Source organism: Anopheles darlingi, chromosome 2 (assembly GCF_943734745.1).
Source record: "Anopheles darlingi chromosome 2, idAnoDarlMG_H_01, whole genome shotgun sequence".
NCBI classification, from domain to species: Eukaryota; Metazoa; Arthropoda; class Insecta; order Diptera; family Culicidae; genus Anopheles; species Anopheles darlingi.
The window spans coordinates 79,967,554-79,983,556 of NC_064874.1; the positions used below are offsets into that span (position 1 = coordinate 79,967,554).

A 16,003-nucleotide genomic window follows, 5' to 3' on the forward strand; every position below is an offset into this window, starting at 1 on the left:
CCGGAACCAGGTCACGACAGGACGACACTCTGTATCCACTTGATCGTTTTTTGAATGTTGTGGTAGATGCCCGGCTGATGGTCGACACCGCAACCGAAGCCCGCACTGGTAATCCCGATCAGTGTGTACCGTCCTCGATCGTTGATGATCAACGGGCCGCCCGAATCACCTGCGGAATAGAACACACACACATTTATTAATATTGTTTTGTGGTGCTTTTCGGTATAAATTACAAATGGGGTTTAAATGGATAGATACAACATTGCACAGGAGGAAGAAAACGTTTAAGTTATGTAGAAGAATGATGTAGTTTCTACTCATGCTCGAACAGAAATAGTTATGTAATTCTGGATTGAAAGCATAAACTGGCTCGATCCTGATCAACTGCAACTTTTATTAAAAGCTGAGACTAATGATTTTGAATAAGTTATTTACCAGTTCACGAAGCAACAGTACATAAAAGCATAAGTGCGACTTTTAAATGATAGTAAACGAATAGATAACTCCATTTGAAAACACATTTGTACCTAAATGATCGAAAAACAACAAACAAGCAGCAAGAAAATCACTGAAATTTAAAAACTGCGTTAGGTGTTTGATAGCGTTGCTGGTTAATTTTCATTCATTAATCAAACATTTAGGCTAAATACATTTAACACTTTTCAACCGTACAAACTGTGTTGAAGGAAAATCGCGAAGAGTACACTCTTCGACCGCGATAAAAAAATTTCATCCGCAGCTGCAAGATTTAAAGCTTGTAAGCAAACATGTTTGAACTTGCATGCAACTCACTTGCATGCAACTCACTTGCTTGCAACATGATCACGATCGCATGATAGACGATCGGTCAACGATCATGAACTCGCGATGGAAAGCATGAAAAACACACTACTTTGATCGTCGTTCAAATCGAAGTTCATCAGAACCTTAAAAGTACAGCTCCCACTCCTCGATTCTCCTTTGCTTGTTTCTTCTAGAAAAGGATTATCTCGGTGTAGGGATGGTTTACTAATTGTTTTTTTGACTCTAAACTATTTCGAACAAATTTAGTTAAATGTTCCTCTTTTTCTCAAAGATCACACATTATCATAAAAAACGTTTTAACGATAAAATTCCCGCGCCTTACCCAAGCACGCATCCTGATGCCCGTCCGAGTGTCCCGCGCAGAACATCTCGTTGTACAGCTCGACGTTGATCTTCTTGCTCTTGTGCCACCGCAAACACTCTTTTGTACCTAAAATCCATAAAAAAGGTGAACAATGACGTCACTCACACGATCTGTTCATCAGTTTCATTGCGACCATACTTATGATAGGAACCGCCGCCGTCCTCAGTATGTTCGTTCCCGTTTGTCCCATGTTGGCGTTCGTCTTACCCCACCCCGCGATGATACCCTTCCTGCCCACCAGCTCCATCGGGCGCATCGGCAAGCAGATGGGCAGTATGTGCGACTTGTACCCGGCCGGTCGCGTCAGCTTCAGCAGCGCCAGATCATACCGATCCGGTTGCGTCATCCGGAAGATAAACTTCGGGTGCACAATCTTCAGCTCCACCCGGTGCTTCTCCGCCGGTAACGGTTCCATGATTTTGCCCGAATTCTGCGTATCCAGCTCCCCGAGATAGATCACAATATCCTTAAGGCGCGCCTGCTGGATACAGTGGGCAGCCGTCGCAACATACCGTCTCGACACCAGCACCCCACCACACTGATACTCCGCGATGCGTATGTGTGCCTGCCACGGATACTCGGCAAAGTTTGCCGTCCGCCCACCGATGATGCGCTTCTGAAGCGTATTCTGGGACGTTTGTGGAATTCCACACTCGCTCTGCATCAACTGATCCGATCGGCGATGGAAGAAGCTCTTCTGCTTCGAGTACTGCACTCCAGGATGCCCCATTGGCAGCGGTGGCAGTGGTGGAGGTGGTGGTCCGATGATATTTGGCCGACTAGCGGGCACTATCGGGGGCATCAGGGCGACCATCGGAAGCATTGGAGCGGCATATGCTACCTTCGGTGCGATCATGGCGCCTCCGCCGGTGGCACCCGGCGTCACCAGTTCACTTTCCGGCACGCAGCACGACATCAGCCACCGGTTTTCACCGCATCCCGACACATGCCGGCCACCCTCGAGCCAGCAGGTGAACGAAAGCCGACAGGCCCGCACCTGATTCTGGTAGACGCAGGTATCCGGAAGCCCCAGCACGTTGTGTATGATATCTGGAAGCATAGCAGTCGTAGTAGTAGTAGTAGGAGATAACGGGAAGATTAGGTTTGATTAATGACCAGCAGCCAGGCCAGGCCAGACCAGACCAGACCAGACCAGCCGTTGGTTATGATAGTGAGCATGATTTATGATCCACAGGCAGGCCCAGTGTATTAGCATACGCTTTCCGTGGTACGTCCGATGAACTCCAAACGTTTTCCCACATTCCCCACGAACTGATGGATCGATCGGCAACAGCTGATTCCAGTTGATGAACTTTAGGAAGACATTATTTTTCGCCCCCTCCCTTCTCGTAACCATTTCTGTTGGTGAATGTCACTCAAAAGCATTGCAAAACATGCTCACGGGAACGCAAGCATGCAGCGGGTGCAATTATGCTTCATGCACTTTTCCATTTTTGTCCAGCTGTCGTGGGCCCTCGGTTGGCCTAGGCATATAGTGACCCTAACATGGGACGGAAAACGCGCAAGTGTTTCGCTTCCTCAACACAATGATAAATGGTCGTCCCATTATTGGGGATTTCGAAACTACGACAAGCACCGCACCGCACTTGCCCACTCGACGAAGGGCTGCACATACGGGGCCGAGTCACGTGAACGTGACTCTTGGTAGAACCCCCTCCCCACTACTCTCTCCCTCTCTCTGAAAACACTAACCGATTGCCGGTGATCGTGCGCACTCACGATGCTTCTCCATGAAGTCTCATTAACCCACATTCAACCGACTCTCCAGAGTGGAGTGTTCCCGAAGGGGCCAATGAGAGGCGCCAGGAAGGCACCGAATGCATCGTCATGTGGTCCCCAAACGGAACACCACTGTTGTTGTTGTTGTTGCTGTTGTCTAAAGCGGCGAATGAATGGTAGTGTTGTTCAAAGGGTGATAGCAATTTGAAGCGATGATAGTGCAAGATGGCGCTGCAAAACCCCACAAGACAAACACCTCGGCCACCGCCGATTCGTGATTGGCGACACTCCTTCAATGATCAATGATCTGTGGCCGAAGCCGAAAATTGCTTTTCACCCGTCGGGCCCCAGGATGACGTAGCGCGCAATGGTCCGCAACAAGAGATGATCGTGAGATGCTGACCATCGTCGTCGTCGTCGTCGTCGTCGTCAACAAATCACCGACCGATGGGTGTTGCTCAACGATCACCACGAGGCTTACGCTTTGGGTATTTATGATCGAGTGGTGAGGTGTTGGTGGTTTGCGACAACTAATTGTGCCCCCGGCCGAGGACTTACTTGCGTTGACGAGCGTGGCGAACCAAATCAGCAATCCGATCCAGGCGGCACCGGCCGTCGTTGGGCAATGCCATGGTGGGAGCATCTTCGCCGTCTTCTGTTAACCGTCTCCGTGGTCGTCGTCGTCTTCGTCGTCGTCGTGCGTCGTCGCCGATTGCGTTGTATTTTCATTCTTCTGGGAGACAAGAAAAAAAAATGAATAAAAAATTCGTCAAAAATCAAACAAAAGGAGGGATGCTGGGAGGGTTAGTTAACATCAACATCATTTGGTTCGTATAATGTCGTGGGAATGTTTTTTCGGTTCGTGCTGATCATTTGATCTTTGGCTTAGGCTCTTGGTGTTGGGTGGGAATGGGATGCAGACACAAAAGGGCGCCATCTCTAATCGCTTTTAATGAGAACCATCCGTCGCTGCCAGGCCTGGCGTTCGTCTCGACAGATCGCGACGACAGATTTACGTTGCGTAATGGCTAATGGGTGTTAAACGTACAGCCACTGAGCCCGAGGTGTTCCTTCTCCAAAAAAACAACAACAACAACAACAACAACAACAACGTAAACCTTCAAGACTGTTGTATATCATTGTTGAATCTTAGTTCACTTTGGTTGCTATGCTGGGAAATATATAAAGCAGAGCAACTAGCTGAAAAGATTAGTTTAACTGTATTGTTGAGAATAAACTAATACGTTATATTGGCGACGAGGAACACACAGACCATGAAAATGGTGCCCAGAATGCCGACGCATAAATCCAGTTCATTCCGTCCGTCAGGAAACTCCGTTACTCAAAATCTCGCTCCCGATGGTCCGTCCGGCATTCCGAACAAAACGACGGACGGACAGTGCAGACGGTGAAAGACACCGAGAGATTCCGACGACTCCCGGTGCTAGTATCAGCTGATGCCAAACCATCATCATCATCATCAAGTCCAGCCACCTCCTTCATCAACATCATCAGCTCCATGGTCCTCCATGTTTGTTCAGTTTTCTCGTCTCTCGTCTAATTTGGCCCGGAGTCTGGCCTTGGTGAAGGTCGACGGTCGGCCTGATCGAAAATTATGCTTCTTCTTTCTCTTCCACCGCTGCTGCTGCTGCTGCTGGTGATGGGGTTGTGGTTGTTGTTTGCCAGCGAAAACATGCTCCAGCTCCATTATCTCTTTCACATTATGCTTAGGTTTTGCTTCTTTCTTTCTGCTCTACTCCGCCTCGCGATCCTGCTCACGGCGCGGCGCAGGTCTCCCCCACCGAGGACTGTCTTTGTTGGCCTCTGGAGCCAGCACTGGAGTTCCCCTCGGTCCCCCCTCCCGGGGGGTTCGGTTTTTGTTTTTTCCCTCCCCTCTTTTGTGGAGAGTATAAACAGTGAGGGCAGAGATTGAAGCGGGAAAGTAGAGACACGCTCACGTTTAATGAGACGTAAGCGACCTCGTCCCCGTGTGTGTGTGTTTGTGTGTGTGCGTAATTAGTGCGTCATTGCGACGACATCCCGGCGGGTTCCCCGGGTGCTTTCCGTGTTCCGTGTTCGTCTCTCCCTTTTCTAGGGGCAGCATCATCTACAACATTAAACATTGGCTCAGAACGAAGCTCGTAATGTGATCCAAAGGAGCTCCTCCCCCCTACCCAGCCCTCCCAGAAGAGTTTACGTATCGTGACGACAAGATGAGGAAAGCCAGAGCAATGGCCGATCTCCCGATCTGCCTGCGGCTCATCCATGCATTCCAAAATGAATAATAAAACGCTCATTACGTTTCTGGTGCACCACCGTGCGCGGTAGTGAGCCAGCACGCCAGCCCGCCCGCCCGCCCGCCCGCCCGGTAGATGAGCCTCCAGGTACTCATTATCATTATCTTGATTCAATTAATTGAATTGCTCAAGTATACATGCTGCTGCTGCTGCTGCTGCTACTGCCCCGTTTGTAGCAGTGATTGACGTGCATCGAGGAGAGCAATTTCCATCCTTCTGTTGCTGCTGCTGCGCGGACAAAACGAAGACCGGGAGATTGGCCGGAAAACGTGAGAAATATGGGAAACGATTTTCATTATTTGTGCTAACCGCTGCTTGTAAATTAGCTTTAACCGGATCAGGATGTTCGGATTGAGTCTTTCACTCGAGGACGCAGTGAGGCTGTCCAGTGATCTGTCCAGTGACCGGTCTAGAAAGTAATCCCTGGCACACTATTGGGCACGGCCTCAAAAACATCGTGAGGCGGTGTTTCTATACTAAGAGATCATTTTCGTTGCGTTAGCGAAAAATTATAAGCATACAAAAACCAAGAAATGATTAGTGTCTCTTTTTTTGCATGAATACAACATTTTCGCTATCGTAACGAAAATTTTCTGTCAATTTCTAAAACACCATGGCAACGGATTAACTGGTAATCGTAATCGTCGATTTATGGCACCTCAATCGCTTTGCGTGCGACTCCGAAATCCCTCGTTCCAGCTCGCGACACCGAATGCCATCCGGTGCAATGGACACGCTGGCAGATGGCCGCCGTATCGGGCCCATATCGACAAACCCGGATCACACGCAGCACCACGCAGTGGTGCCACTTTCCACTTGTCCGGACGCGAGCGCGCGTACGGCCGTGGCCGATTATCTACGCCAAAACCGCAGCGTTTCGACCGCAAAATGCAGGTCCGCAACGACGCGCAGTGCCCGGTGCTGCTGCGTCATCGAGATGGTGATGAAGCCTTTCTCCTACACCGCCTGCCCGCGGGAAAGGTGGAGGGCCTCAGAGCAATGGCCATCGGCATCGGTATTGGCATCGGCATTGGCAGCACCTGCGGAGCAGGCAACGCCTTATTAAACAAACAGATTATCGAGCGTTGAGTGTCGAGCCAACGGTGGCCATTCGCTTGGGCGGCCTCGGCAGTGAGCACGAAGGAATTAAATTACGGGGAAATTAAAATGGAGAAATTACAACCACGATTGACCTAATCCGTCCGGTCCGGTCAGCAGCGGCAGCAGCAGCAGCAGCACGATTTCGATGTCTCATGACGGCACAACTCACGGTTTCGAGCACGGAGCATGTTTCCATCTGTCAATCGGTTCTCATTTACCTTCGGCGTCGTGATCGCACGAAAGAACAGTTCAACTCCTGATGATGACCAGATGTCCCGTTTTGGGGAGCGTTCGATGCGTCGATCCGGTTGAATGGTATGCGCTAATCGAACAACATCAAAAGCGCATAATAAGCATTGGTTGGTGCTGCTGTTGCCAGGTCAACTCCTCGCCATCGCTCACTGAGATCATAAAAAAGAACGGCATTCTTATGGCCGGCGACGATGACGACGACGACGACGCATCAATCAACATAATCACTAGTAAGCGGCGGCTGATCGTGACGATTGGAAACCCCCCCTCCCTTGGAACAGGGCGGACACTCCCAAAAGAACCAGCAGAACGCACGCCGAGGGCACTCATTAGCAAGGAACTGCCAAATTCACACCGGATCCCGCGATCTGCGATCGGTGGTGCGTTCGCCAGAACCGATGGCCATAAATCGTTGATTGAAATCCCCACACGCAGGCAGGCAGGCGGGCGGAGTATCAATTAATGTACGGGACCGGCAGACGGAACTGAATTTTGTTTAAGAACTCGCCCCGGTCATAACGGGAACCGACCGAAGCGTTTCGGAAGGAACGCTTATCTTGATGGCCTCCTTTTTGTTTGCTGGCCACACGACACACGGGCGGCTCCTAGCCTGGCATGTCCAGCAGCATCGTTTGCCGGTGAACGACTCTCGTATGTCCAACGTCCGATGGCGGGGTTCAACAGCCTCACTCACTCTTCGCGTAGCGAAACGAAATCATAAAAATGAATTAATGCTCCCCGGGGCCGCTTAGCGAGGATACGGTCCAACACCTCACACACACACACGGACACAATGGAGCCTATCGGTCGGGCCTATCTAATCGCCAGTGGTGCATGCGGTGCGTTTTCGACGACGACGACGACGACGACGACGCCGGCGACGACGCCATTGTCCGCGCGTTCGCATCGCATCCATCATCAACGAATCCGCTCTATTTATTGGTCGGTGGCGGTGGCCGCGGCAGTCGGTGGCTGGCTGGCCGGCTGGAAATGCAAAACACACCGCGGCCACCCCCCCGTCGCCAACACTTTCGCGCGCGCCGACGCCGAGGACTCACGTGCCAAAGACGCGACCGCGCGTCGCGAGGGCACGTCCGGCCTCGGGCTCTGAACAATGAACCCCGGGCGCTGGCTGGCCGGCTGCCCGGTCACTGGCTGGCCGGTGAAAAGCAAAAGGGGAAAATCCAAAAATCCAAATTGATAACCGTACAACCAAATATAATGCATCGCTCCAAACATGGCCAACACCCTCTCTTCTTCGCTCTCTCTCTCTCTCTCTCTCTCTCTCTCTTTTTCAGGACCATGCCGACCGCCGGTGTCAATGCACTTGTCCAGTTTCGCCCGGCATTCTTCTTCTCCTCCGCCTCTGTCGGAGCTCGCGTCGCGTCGCGGTCGCCACGCCGGACGGCGACGGCGCGCCTACTGCGACCACACCAAAGGCACTTTCGAAACGAAACGCTTGGCGACGCGGACGCACCGCAAGCCACCGTGTGTCGGTCCGTGCGCCAGACACACACCAATCCGGGCGTTGGTGCGTTCCCCTTCCCCTTGGTCCGCTCCCGTCTGCGGTTTGAATTTGTTTTGCATTTTCGCTCGCCTCTGCCACCAGCAGATGGACGCCAAATTATGCACGAAAGCGATAAATTGGAGGAAAACTCACGGCTCGGCGTCTCGGCACCGGCATTGTCCAGGGCACTACCACCCCGGCCCCGGTCCCGGCCCCGGTCCCGGGCTGCACTGTCGGTTGCGGTTTTATGCCGCTGAGATGGATCCGCATGTTTCGCATGCTTCGGTGTTTGCATCGGCTTTTCCCATCCCTGGATGGACCAATTCGGACAGGGCTCGCTCTCCGGTTGTTCGCGTGTGTTTTCCCACCCATTCTTCTGTAGCAGGAGGCACCCACCCCTCGGGGAGGTCGGAAGGTACCAAAAGGGGCACCCGGGTGACATGGTGGACGATGGAGAAATTACTCGGTTTTTACGTTACGTTAGAGCCCAGCGGCGCATATACATGAAGTTCCCATGGAAACCTCCATTGCCAATTCCGTGCAATTCCGTGCCCGAAAAGCAACGCGGGAAAAACGCGCTGGAAGAAAAACGAATTTATTGCATCGCGCACCACCAACTGTCAGTCCGGGTGGAAAAACAATTGTTGAAAGCATCCAATCCGGGCATCGGTCTATCGGCCTGGTGCTTTTCGGTGAAGCTGAGGCGGCTGGTTGCGGAGGGTTTGCGGTTCTTGTGTTTGAATTACATTTGCAATTGCATCGTGCATCTGATGCTGCTTTAGCAATCCCGTGCTCGTAGCGTTGTGCACGAGATACACAATGGCGTGATTCTGATTCCGCCGACCGACGACATGAAATTCACCCAACCACAGAAATGGCGTCTGCCCCACTGAAGGCACAACAACAACAACAACAACAACAACATGAGATTTATGAGAACCACCAGACGGAACACCAATGGAACCGGTCCGCGATGGTCCGTGAATCTCGTTGTATTCGCATGTTTTGTTTCCGTTTAACCGGGGCTCGGGGCCTTCTCGGACTGTCGCTGGCGTCGCTTCCGCGGGCTTTCCTGTATTTGAGGTTAGGGCGAGGTCCCGGTGTGCCTCGCGCCAGTTTCCAGTAACCGCTCCCTGCCCTGCCACAGTCGCCGGTGCGATGACTGATAAGCTCGAAGGTGTTTGTCCCGTTTTTCTGGCTCCCTGGCTTTCGCATCGCTGATCAGCTTGATCGCCGGGGGGGAAGAAGGGGGCTGCCGCGTGGAGCGTGACCACGAGCGTGCGCTGGCGTGCTCGCGAACGCTCCGTTCCAGGCACTATAATCCACTTTTAATTAGAATAAGCAACTGGTTCACGGTCGGCCCCGTCGGGTAGTGGGTCGGCCCGGCACGGGAAACGATCCACCCGATCGGCGATCGAAGCCTCGTTTCGGTGTTGTTGTTGTTGTTGTTGCTGCTGCTGCCGCCGATCCACCACACTTGCACTCACGGACACCGCGACGGCGTTGCCGGGCATGACGAGTAGGATTCAGGTTGGAGGAGAAAGCATACAGCAGGAAATGGGATCGATTCTCGTCGGTTTGTTGGCTTGTCGGTTGTCGTCGTCGCGATCGTGGTCGCGGTCGCGATCGTGGTCTTGGTCGCGGTCGCGAGTCGTCGTCATGGATCGAGAGGATTAAGAATGAAAAGCGAATGCGAATGACTTCACACCTCTACACCAGGGGTGGGCCAAACACCAGGTCAGCATCGTCCGGTACGGTGCCCGGTCGGCCCACACTGCATACTTCCGCTCCGCTGCTTCCCACACGCACACACACACACACGCACTACTTCTCGGCACACAGGGCTCGGCACAGGTTGCTCGGCGACCGCGGCTCACGATTCGATTCTTCTGCAGCGACCGTACGCGTGCACTTTTCTAGTCCGTTTCCCGTCAACCCGTGTCGGTGCCGCCAACCCGGTGCAACCTTCTTTCTACTCGGCCACTGCTCGAAACCGGTTGGATTGACCACCGCACGGCGGTACGCTTCGACGAGACTCCGGCTCCGGCTCCGGCACCGAGGCGAGAACAACCGAAGGTCCGAACGGTTCGCGGGCTTGCGGTAGACTGACTGAAGAGGTGTTCCAAATGCGCCGACCTGGAATGCTTCCCCAAAGGCGCAAGAAACTCGCTTCGATGCCGCCGCCGCCGCCGCCGCCGTTGCCTCTGCCGCCACCACCAGCAGCACGAGATTACCGCGCCGCGCCACGTTACCGAGCCGCTCGCGCGCGCGCACGCTCGAGCGCCATGAAGCTGAAAACGAAACAAGCAAATCGCGATCAATCCACCCAGCGGTCGGGTCGGGCTGGTGTGTTAGGTGCACCAGACGAAAGCGTGCGTAAGAAGGTAGCAGTGGTCGAAAGGTATTCGTTGATAACGATTTTAAAATCAATATGAATGAGAGCCAGTTGTTAAAGGATAGAGAAAGAAAGAGAGGATATAAAAAAAACCATACCCCGCATGGGTGGAATATAAAACAAATAAACATCGAAAGGAAACGAACAAGATAGCCAAGAAGAGTTGATAATAATACAGTTGGAAACGAGACAATAAGATCGAAGAGAATTGAACGATTTAAAAGCGGAAAATGACAGATGAAAATTGGAAACCGAACGAACACGATACGCCACATAAATTCTCAAAAGTAAGTTCAATAAAGATGAACAAGAGTAAGTTGGCAAAGGTGATTAAGTTGACCAAGAAGAAGGTAAGAAAATGATAAGGATTTCCCAAGTATAGAAAAAATAGTATATCTTTCAAACAAGCAAATACCATTTGCATACGAAGTGATATCATTTGTAAACAAAATAAAATGAAAAAAAAAAACAGATTTTCCATCTCTACTACAACAAAGGAAAGGTAAACAGTTTGCACACCACGGCTAATGCTCGTTGTACATGCCTGCTTGCCTGCCAGGTCTATGCCAGGTGAATAGTAAAGTGGGGTGTTCCAGCATGCCGTCGATCAGCTGAAAGGTTGTTAAAAATTGAGAAGAGGAACAGCGAAAGGGGTGGAAGAAAAGAGATGGAAAGAAAATAGTAAAATGTCGAAGAAAAACAATAAGAAGGATCAGTAATAGGAGCTCAAGAAGAGAGAGAGAGAGCGAGAGAGTAAGGTGGAGGTAGAAGAGGAGAACACGATGAAGAGCGATAGACAAAACGGACGCAGGGAAGACGAAAGTCTCCAGCAGGAAGGGCGTACGTTGTGCGCCAAGCAGAACTCCTCGGTGTGATGACACGACGCTATACGCGGTGCGTACGGTGGACGTGTTTGAGCTACGAAAACGCTGCCACAGAATGATGTCGCAGTCCACTGCCCCGCAGGAGGCGGAGGGATATGGCGCGAAACAAAACCGGATAGCAAAATGCGCGAAAGAGGAAGAAGAGGAAGAGGAAGAAGAGGAAACTAGCAGGAAATGGTCATAACTGTACACGACACCAAACGACGCTGGCGTTAATTCGCAAAAAACGGTCACCAATGACAGGGGAGGGTGCAGAGCAAGGGGTGCGGCGGAGGGCATTCTTATGTTATGTGCCGATTGTTTTGACATCATGCTCGTCTAGGGAGTTGCATATGGGTATGGCGCTACCGCTAGGAGAGAGAGAGAAGCGACATCGTCTTGGTACCGGAATGACGATCGAACGATCGAGCGAACGGCATAAACGCAATAACGGAGGGGTGGTTCCGTGGCTGGCTTCCAATTTGCATCCCGACCCGCAACCCGAAAGGGCATCAATTTGGCGCGCGTGAAAAGCCAACCAGACCAGCCAGACCGTGGACCGGGGGTTTGGTTGGTGGACGAAAGAACCGAAAATCGTTTCCATATTCCACTCCCACTTCCGATTCCGTCCGATTCCGTCCAAGATCTTCAAGCAGTTTGCGCTCTCTTCCCACGGGCACTTTTTGGGGTTATTAAAGTGTGGAGCGGAACGAGCTCCCCACAGGCTCGGCTTAAGCTGGTTGGTGTGCACGGCCCGCGGGCAGGTTAGTGGTTTATTGGGTTAAATATGCGGAACGAAATCGGTCGGTCGGCCGGGCGGCCGTTCGAAGACATTCGAGTGCGGATGGAAATGATGGGACCATCATCGAGAGGGGGTAGGAGAGGAAGGCGTGATTGTGGAAGGCACTTTGCTGTTCACTTAAATGGATACATCTGCCACACATCAGCGCGAGAGAGGTAAGGAGAGCGTCTTGAACGTTTTCGTGGACGTCGATCGGGAAATCGTGTTGCAAGTGTTTGTTCTATTCAACTGTGTTAATGAGCGGACTGGCAAGGGTGCTTCAAATGACTTCGATTTCGATCGTTTTTCTCATATTTTCCGGATCTTTATTCGAGTTACAGCCGTTAACCAGTTCGTGTTAAGATGTGTTGATCCAATAAACGGATTTGCTCGTCTTTTTCTGTATTTGCATATTCTTCTATTGGATGTACGGAAGCGGACAGAAAAGTATTAAAAGTACATTATTTGTATTGCTAATTAATCTGTAAATGAATAAAAGTTGCACTTTAAGTCGCTTAGCCTTTACTTCTAAAGCATTATATTGCAAAACAATTAAAAAAACAACACGACTGATTGCCGACTATTATTAGCGATTATTTCTTGGTTCTTATTTATTGCTTGGTTCTTGGTCAAACTGATTTACATAAAGTCAATCTTTGAAACGCTTTTCAATGCGTTTTAGTACAACAAACAATTTGAATGGATTTTTTTAAATCAATTTTAGCTTAAAAAATGTCAAACAACGACCGTTGGAGCTGAAAATGTGCCCCAGCGGACTGGAGAGCATCCAGAAGTATTCAAAAATTGAGCTTTAATTTGATCGCTTCTCAAGATAAGCAATAAAATAAAATATGGAATGAAAAGTAGCTAACGAAGCACAATACTTCTATCAAGCTTGGTTCTGCTGTTGTAGTTATGCCACGTTAAACCTGGAATAAAAACCGCAAGAATCAGTTCCAAGTTCTACTACACCATTGCAAACAAAATCAAAAATGATCCAGCACAATTGATTTGGCGCGAGAAAGTTCCCACCTTCCATTACCCACTCCCATTAACCGGTCTTCGGGTGTATGTGTGTGTGTGTGTGTTGCTTTGTTCTTTTGATTGAAGCCCACCGTTAGCACCACGAGCGAACCTTATTTCACGAAACCAGCAAACGGCAAACGGTCAGTTAGATTGGAATTCCGCCATTTTTTCCTCACTTTTTTTTTAATTGAACGTAGAAAGTGGGCAATGTTCGCAACCCACTCTCACACCCCCCCCCCCCCCCACCCAGCTGGTTCCCACCTCCAATCGAACGTCATCGACGGTTGGTGGCTCCCGATAGAATCCTGCTGCCTCCACCTGCATCTCCTCTCCGGGGGAAACCACTTTTAGATTTCACGTACCACCCATTCCACCACCACCACCACTACGACGACCATCGAAGGCCCTACGTTCCAGCCCAGTGGGACACACTCACTATAATTAAGCATTAGAGCGATGCCCGATGCCACCGACCGTCTCCGGCGCCTCGCAAAGCATACATTCAATATTAATCTCATACTTTCGCCGCGTGGTGCGTCGCGGGCTCTCGGGCCTAGGCCACGGCCCAACGGGCGAACTTCAATTGCCAATTGCTGGCCGGTCTGTGGCCAGCCCAGTCCAGCCCAGCGCAGCCAGCAACGGGCGAAGGTGTGAATCGGAACGCAGATAGCCTTCAAAAGCCGCACTGTCTGCGCTGCGGCTGCCATCGGCGTGATCCGTGATGATGGTGTGATGGACACGTGCTTGGCGCGCTCAACATTGTTGCGACCACCGTCCGCTACCACCACCACGCTAAGTGTCCATTTTGTGCGAAACGTCCTCCGGGCGTCCGGGGAGGAACGGAAGGAATCGCTCCCAATGCTGCTGCTGCTGCTGCTGCTACTGCTGCGGTTGTTGCATTGCTGTGTCAGGCTGTGGCCGGACGGTGATGAGTGATGGCTTTATAATGTAGTAGCAGCATTGGCAGCACCTCCACAACCAACACCAACGAGAGGGAAACGAACGCAAAAAGGGAAAGAGGGCAAGAGAGCATCCTTTCTGCTCGTTAAAAATAACGCCCCTTGGCCACCTTGGCTATCAGTGTACATGCGGTGCGTCTGTGTGAGCTGAGTGTCAAGATGAAATGGACAGTTGACATTCATTACTGGGCTGATTATTATGATCCAGCCTACTACTACGTGAGCCCATGCGATGGCAGCAGCAGCAGCAGCGACAGCAACCAACAACCAGCAAACGCTATCGCCCCATCATCAACCTTTCCCGGTAGCGCAGTATCGCAGCATTAAATACATAATTTATGACCAGCTTCCACACTCCCCCTCTCCTTTTCTCTCTCTTTCTTTCTCTCGGTCACCCTACCAGTACTCCAGCCCTACCCGGGGGTAGTCCGGGTGATTGAATTTTCGAGCAATAAGAAAGCTCCACCTAATGAAGAGGAAGAGGCCAGCGAGGCCATTTGTTGATTTATAATCGTCCCTCCAGGACCGCGAACCTGCCCCCTGTCTCCCTGTGGCCCTCGGCGACGAGCATAAACGGTTCCACAAAACGCGCGCGCGGGGCCAAGAAACATTAAACCGCCGCGTCATGCCGCTTGCCTTCTCCTTTGGGCGTGACGTCAGACTCAGAAAAGGCAGTCCCGGGGCAGTCCCGGGGCAGTCCGGGGAAGCAGCAGGATCCCAACCAACCGACCAACGGCCTTACATCACCTGCGTACGGGCCGCCAGACAGCGACACCGAATCCAGGGGGTACCAGCCACAACGCACACAGCAGATCCGGTTCCTTTCTCCTCTTTCCGTCGTCGTCGTTTTGCTTTGGTGATCCTTTGGCCTCGCCGAGGGCAGAAATTAGGCAGTAAAAAGGGGCATCGAACGGGCAGGCATGGGGCTGGATGGATGTCCGGATGGATCCGGATCATACTCCGTCACCTTCCTTTAACATTTGCGCGGCATTTTGCGGTTTCGCAAAATGGAGCTGGACAAGAAAATTGCTTTTCAAGCCGTCCAGCCGGATCGAATCTTAGCCGGATACCGGTGCGCTCTCCCGCCGTTCGTTTACGGTGCGAAACCATTTCTAGGCCATCGGGCGCACACACACACACCAGGACCTCGAGCTCTCTTTTCTGCACTCGACGAAAGACCTCGCAAGGTCGAACACGGATCCCCGGAGCTCTCTGACACGACGAGAAGGTGGTAATCAAATCATCCCGTTCCCGTTCGGAGATCGCACCGCAATCTCGCCGGTCATAAAAATGGTTTTTTCAGCTTTTTGGGAATGTAGCATATTTTATGTGGGGTGGGGGTTTGAAAAGGAACGGATTTTATATCCGTGCGCGCCCTTTTGTTCGCGGACAACGTGCGAAAACCCGCACATCTCTTGCGCCTGTTTTGGGCCTCTCCACTTACGAGCGAACCAACATCGTCGCCGTCGTCGTCGTCGTCGTCGTTGTCTTTGCCGGCGGCCGTCTGCGGAATGATTTAAAATAATTAGGCCACGAACAGGGAACAGGGAATGTAGCGTAAGTCCGGTTGCCAAAACGGTTACAGAGGGGGTCACTTTTCCCGCTCACCCATCGAGATGGAGATTGCGATCATGATCGCGCAAATCTTCAGATTATGAAAGAGAATCGTCGTGGAAAAGAGTGGGTTTGAGTTTTGCTTTTTCGTTTTGTTTTTGTTTTTGTGAGTCGATCGTATCAGCGGGAATCTTGCGAATGTCGCGAACAACGCAAGCATGAATGTCCAAGGCGCGTAATATGGGAATTTATTGGCTTACGGAGATTCGGGCTGATTGGCTGATTGGGATTGATAAATTCGCAGCAGCTGCTGTTGCTGCTGCTGTAGGCTTGCTTCCTGCTCGTTAAAGATGTTATGAT

At 51.4% G+C, this 16,003-nt stretch overlaps 1 protein-coding gene across 1 annotated transcript; it reads right to left on the minus strand.

The window, feature by feature from the left end:
• Window positions 1-3,606, minus strand: LOC125948362 (serine proteinase stubble). The gene is made up of 4 exons (XM_049674334.1): window positions 3,467-3,606; window positions 1,307-2,218; window positions 1,127-1,234; window positions 1-169 (listed from the first exon to the last, which is right to left on the minus strand). Exons 1-4 carry the CDS (start codon window positions 3,549-3,551, stop codon window positions 12-14), a joined length of 1,263 nt encoding a protein of 420 aa, XP_049530291.1. The 5' UTR covers window positions 3,552-3,606; the 3' UTR covers window positions 1-11.
• Window positions 3,607-16,003: the final 12,397 nt, after the last annotated feature.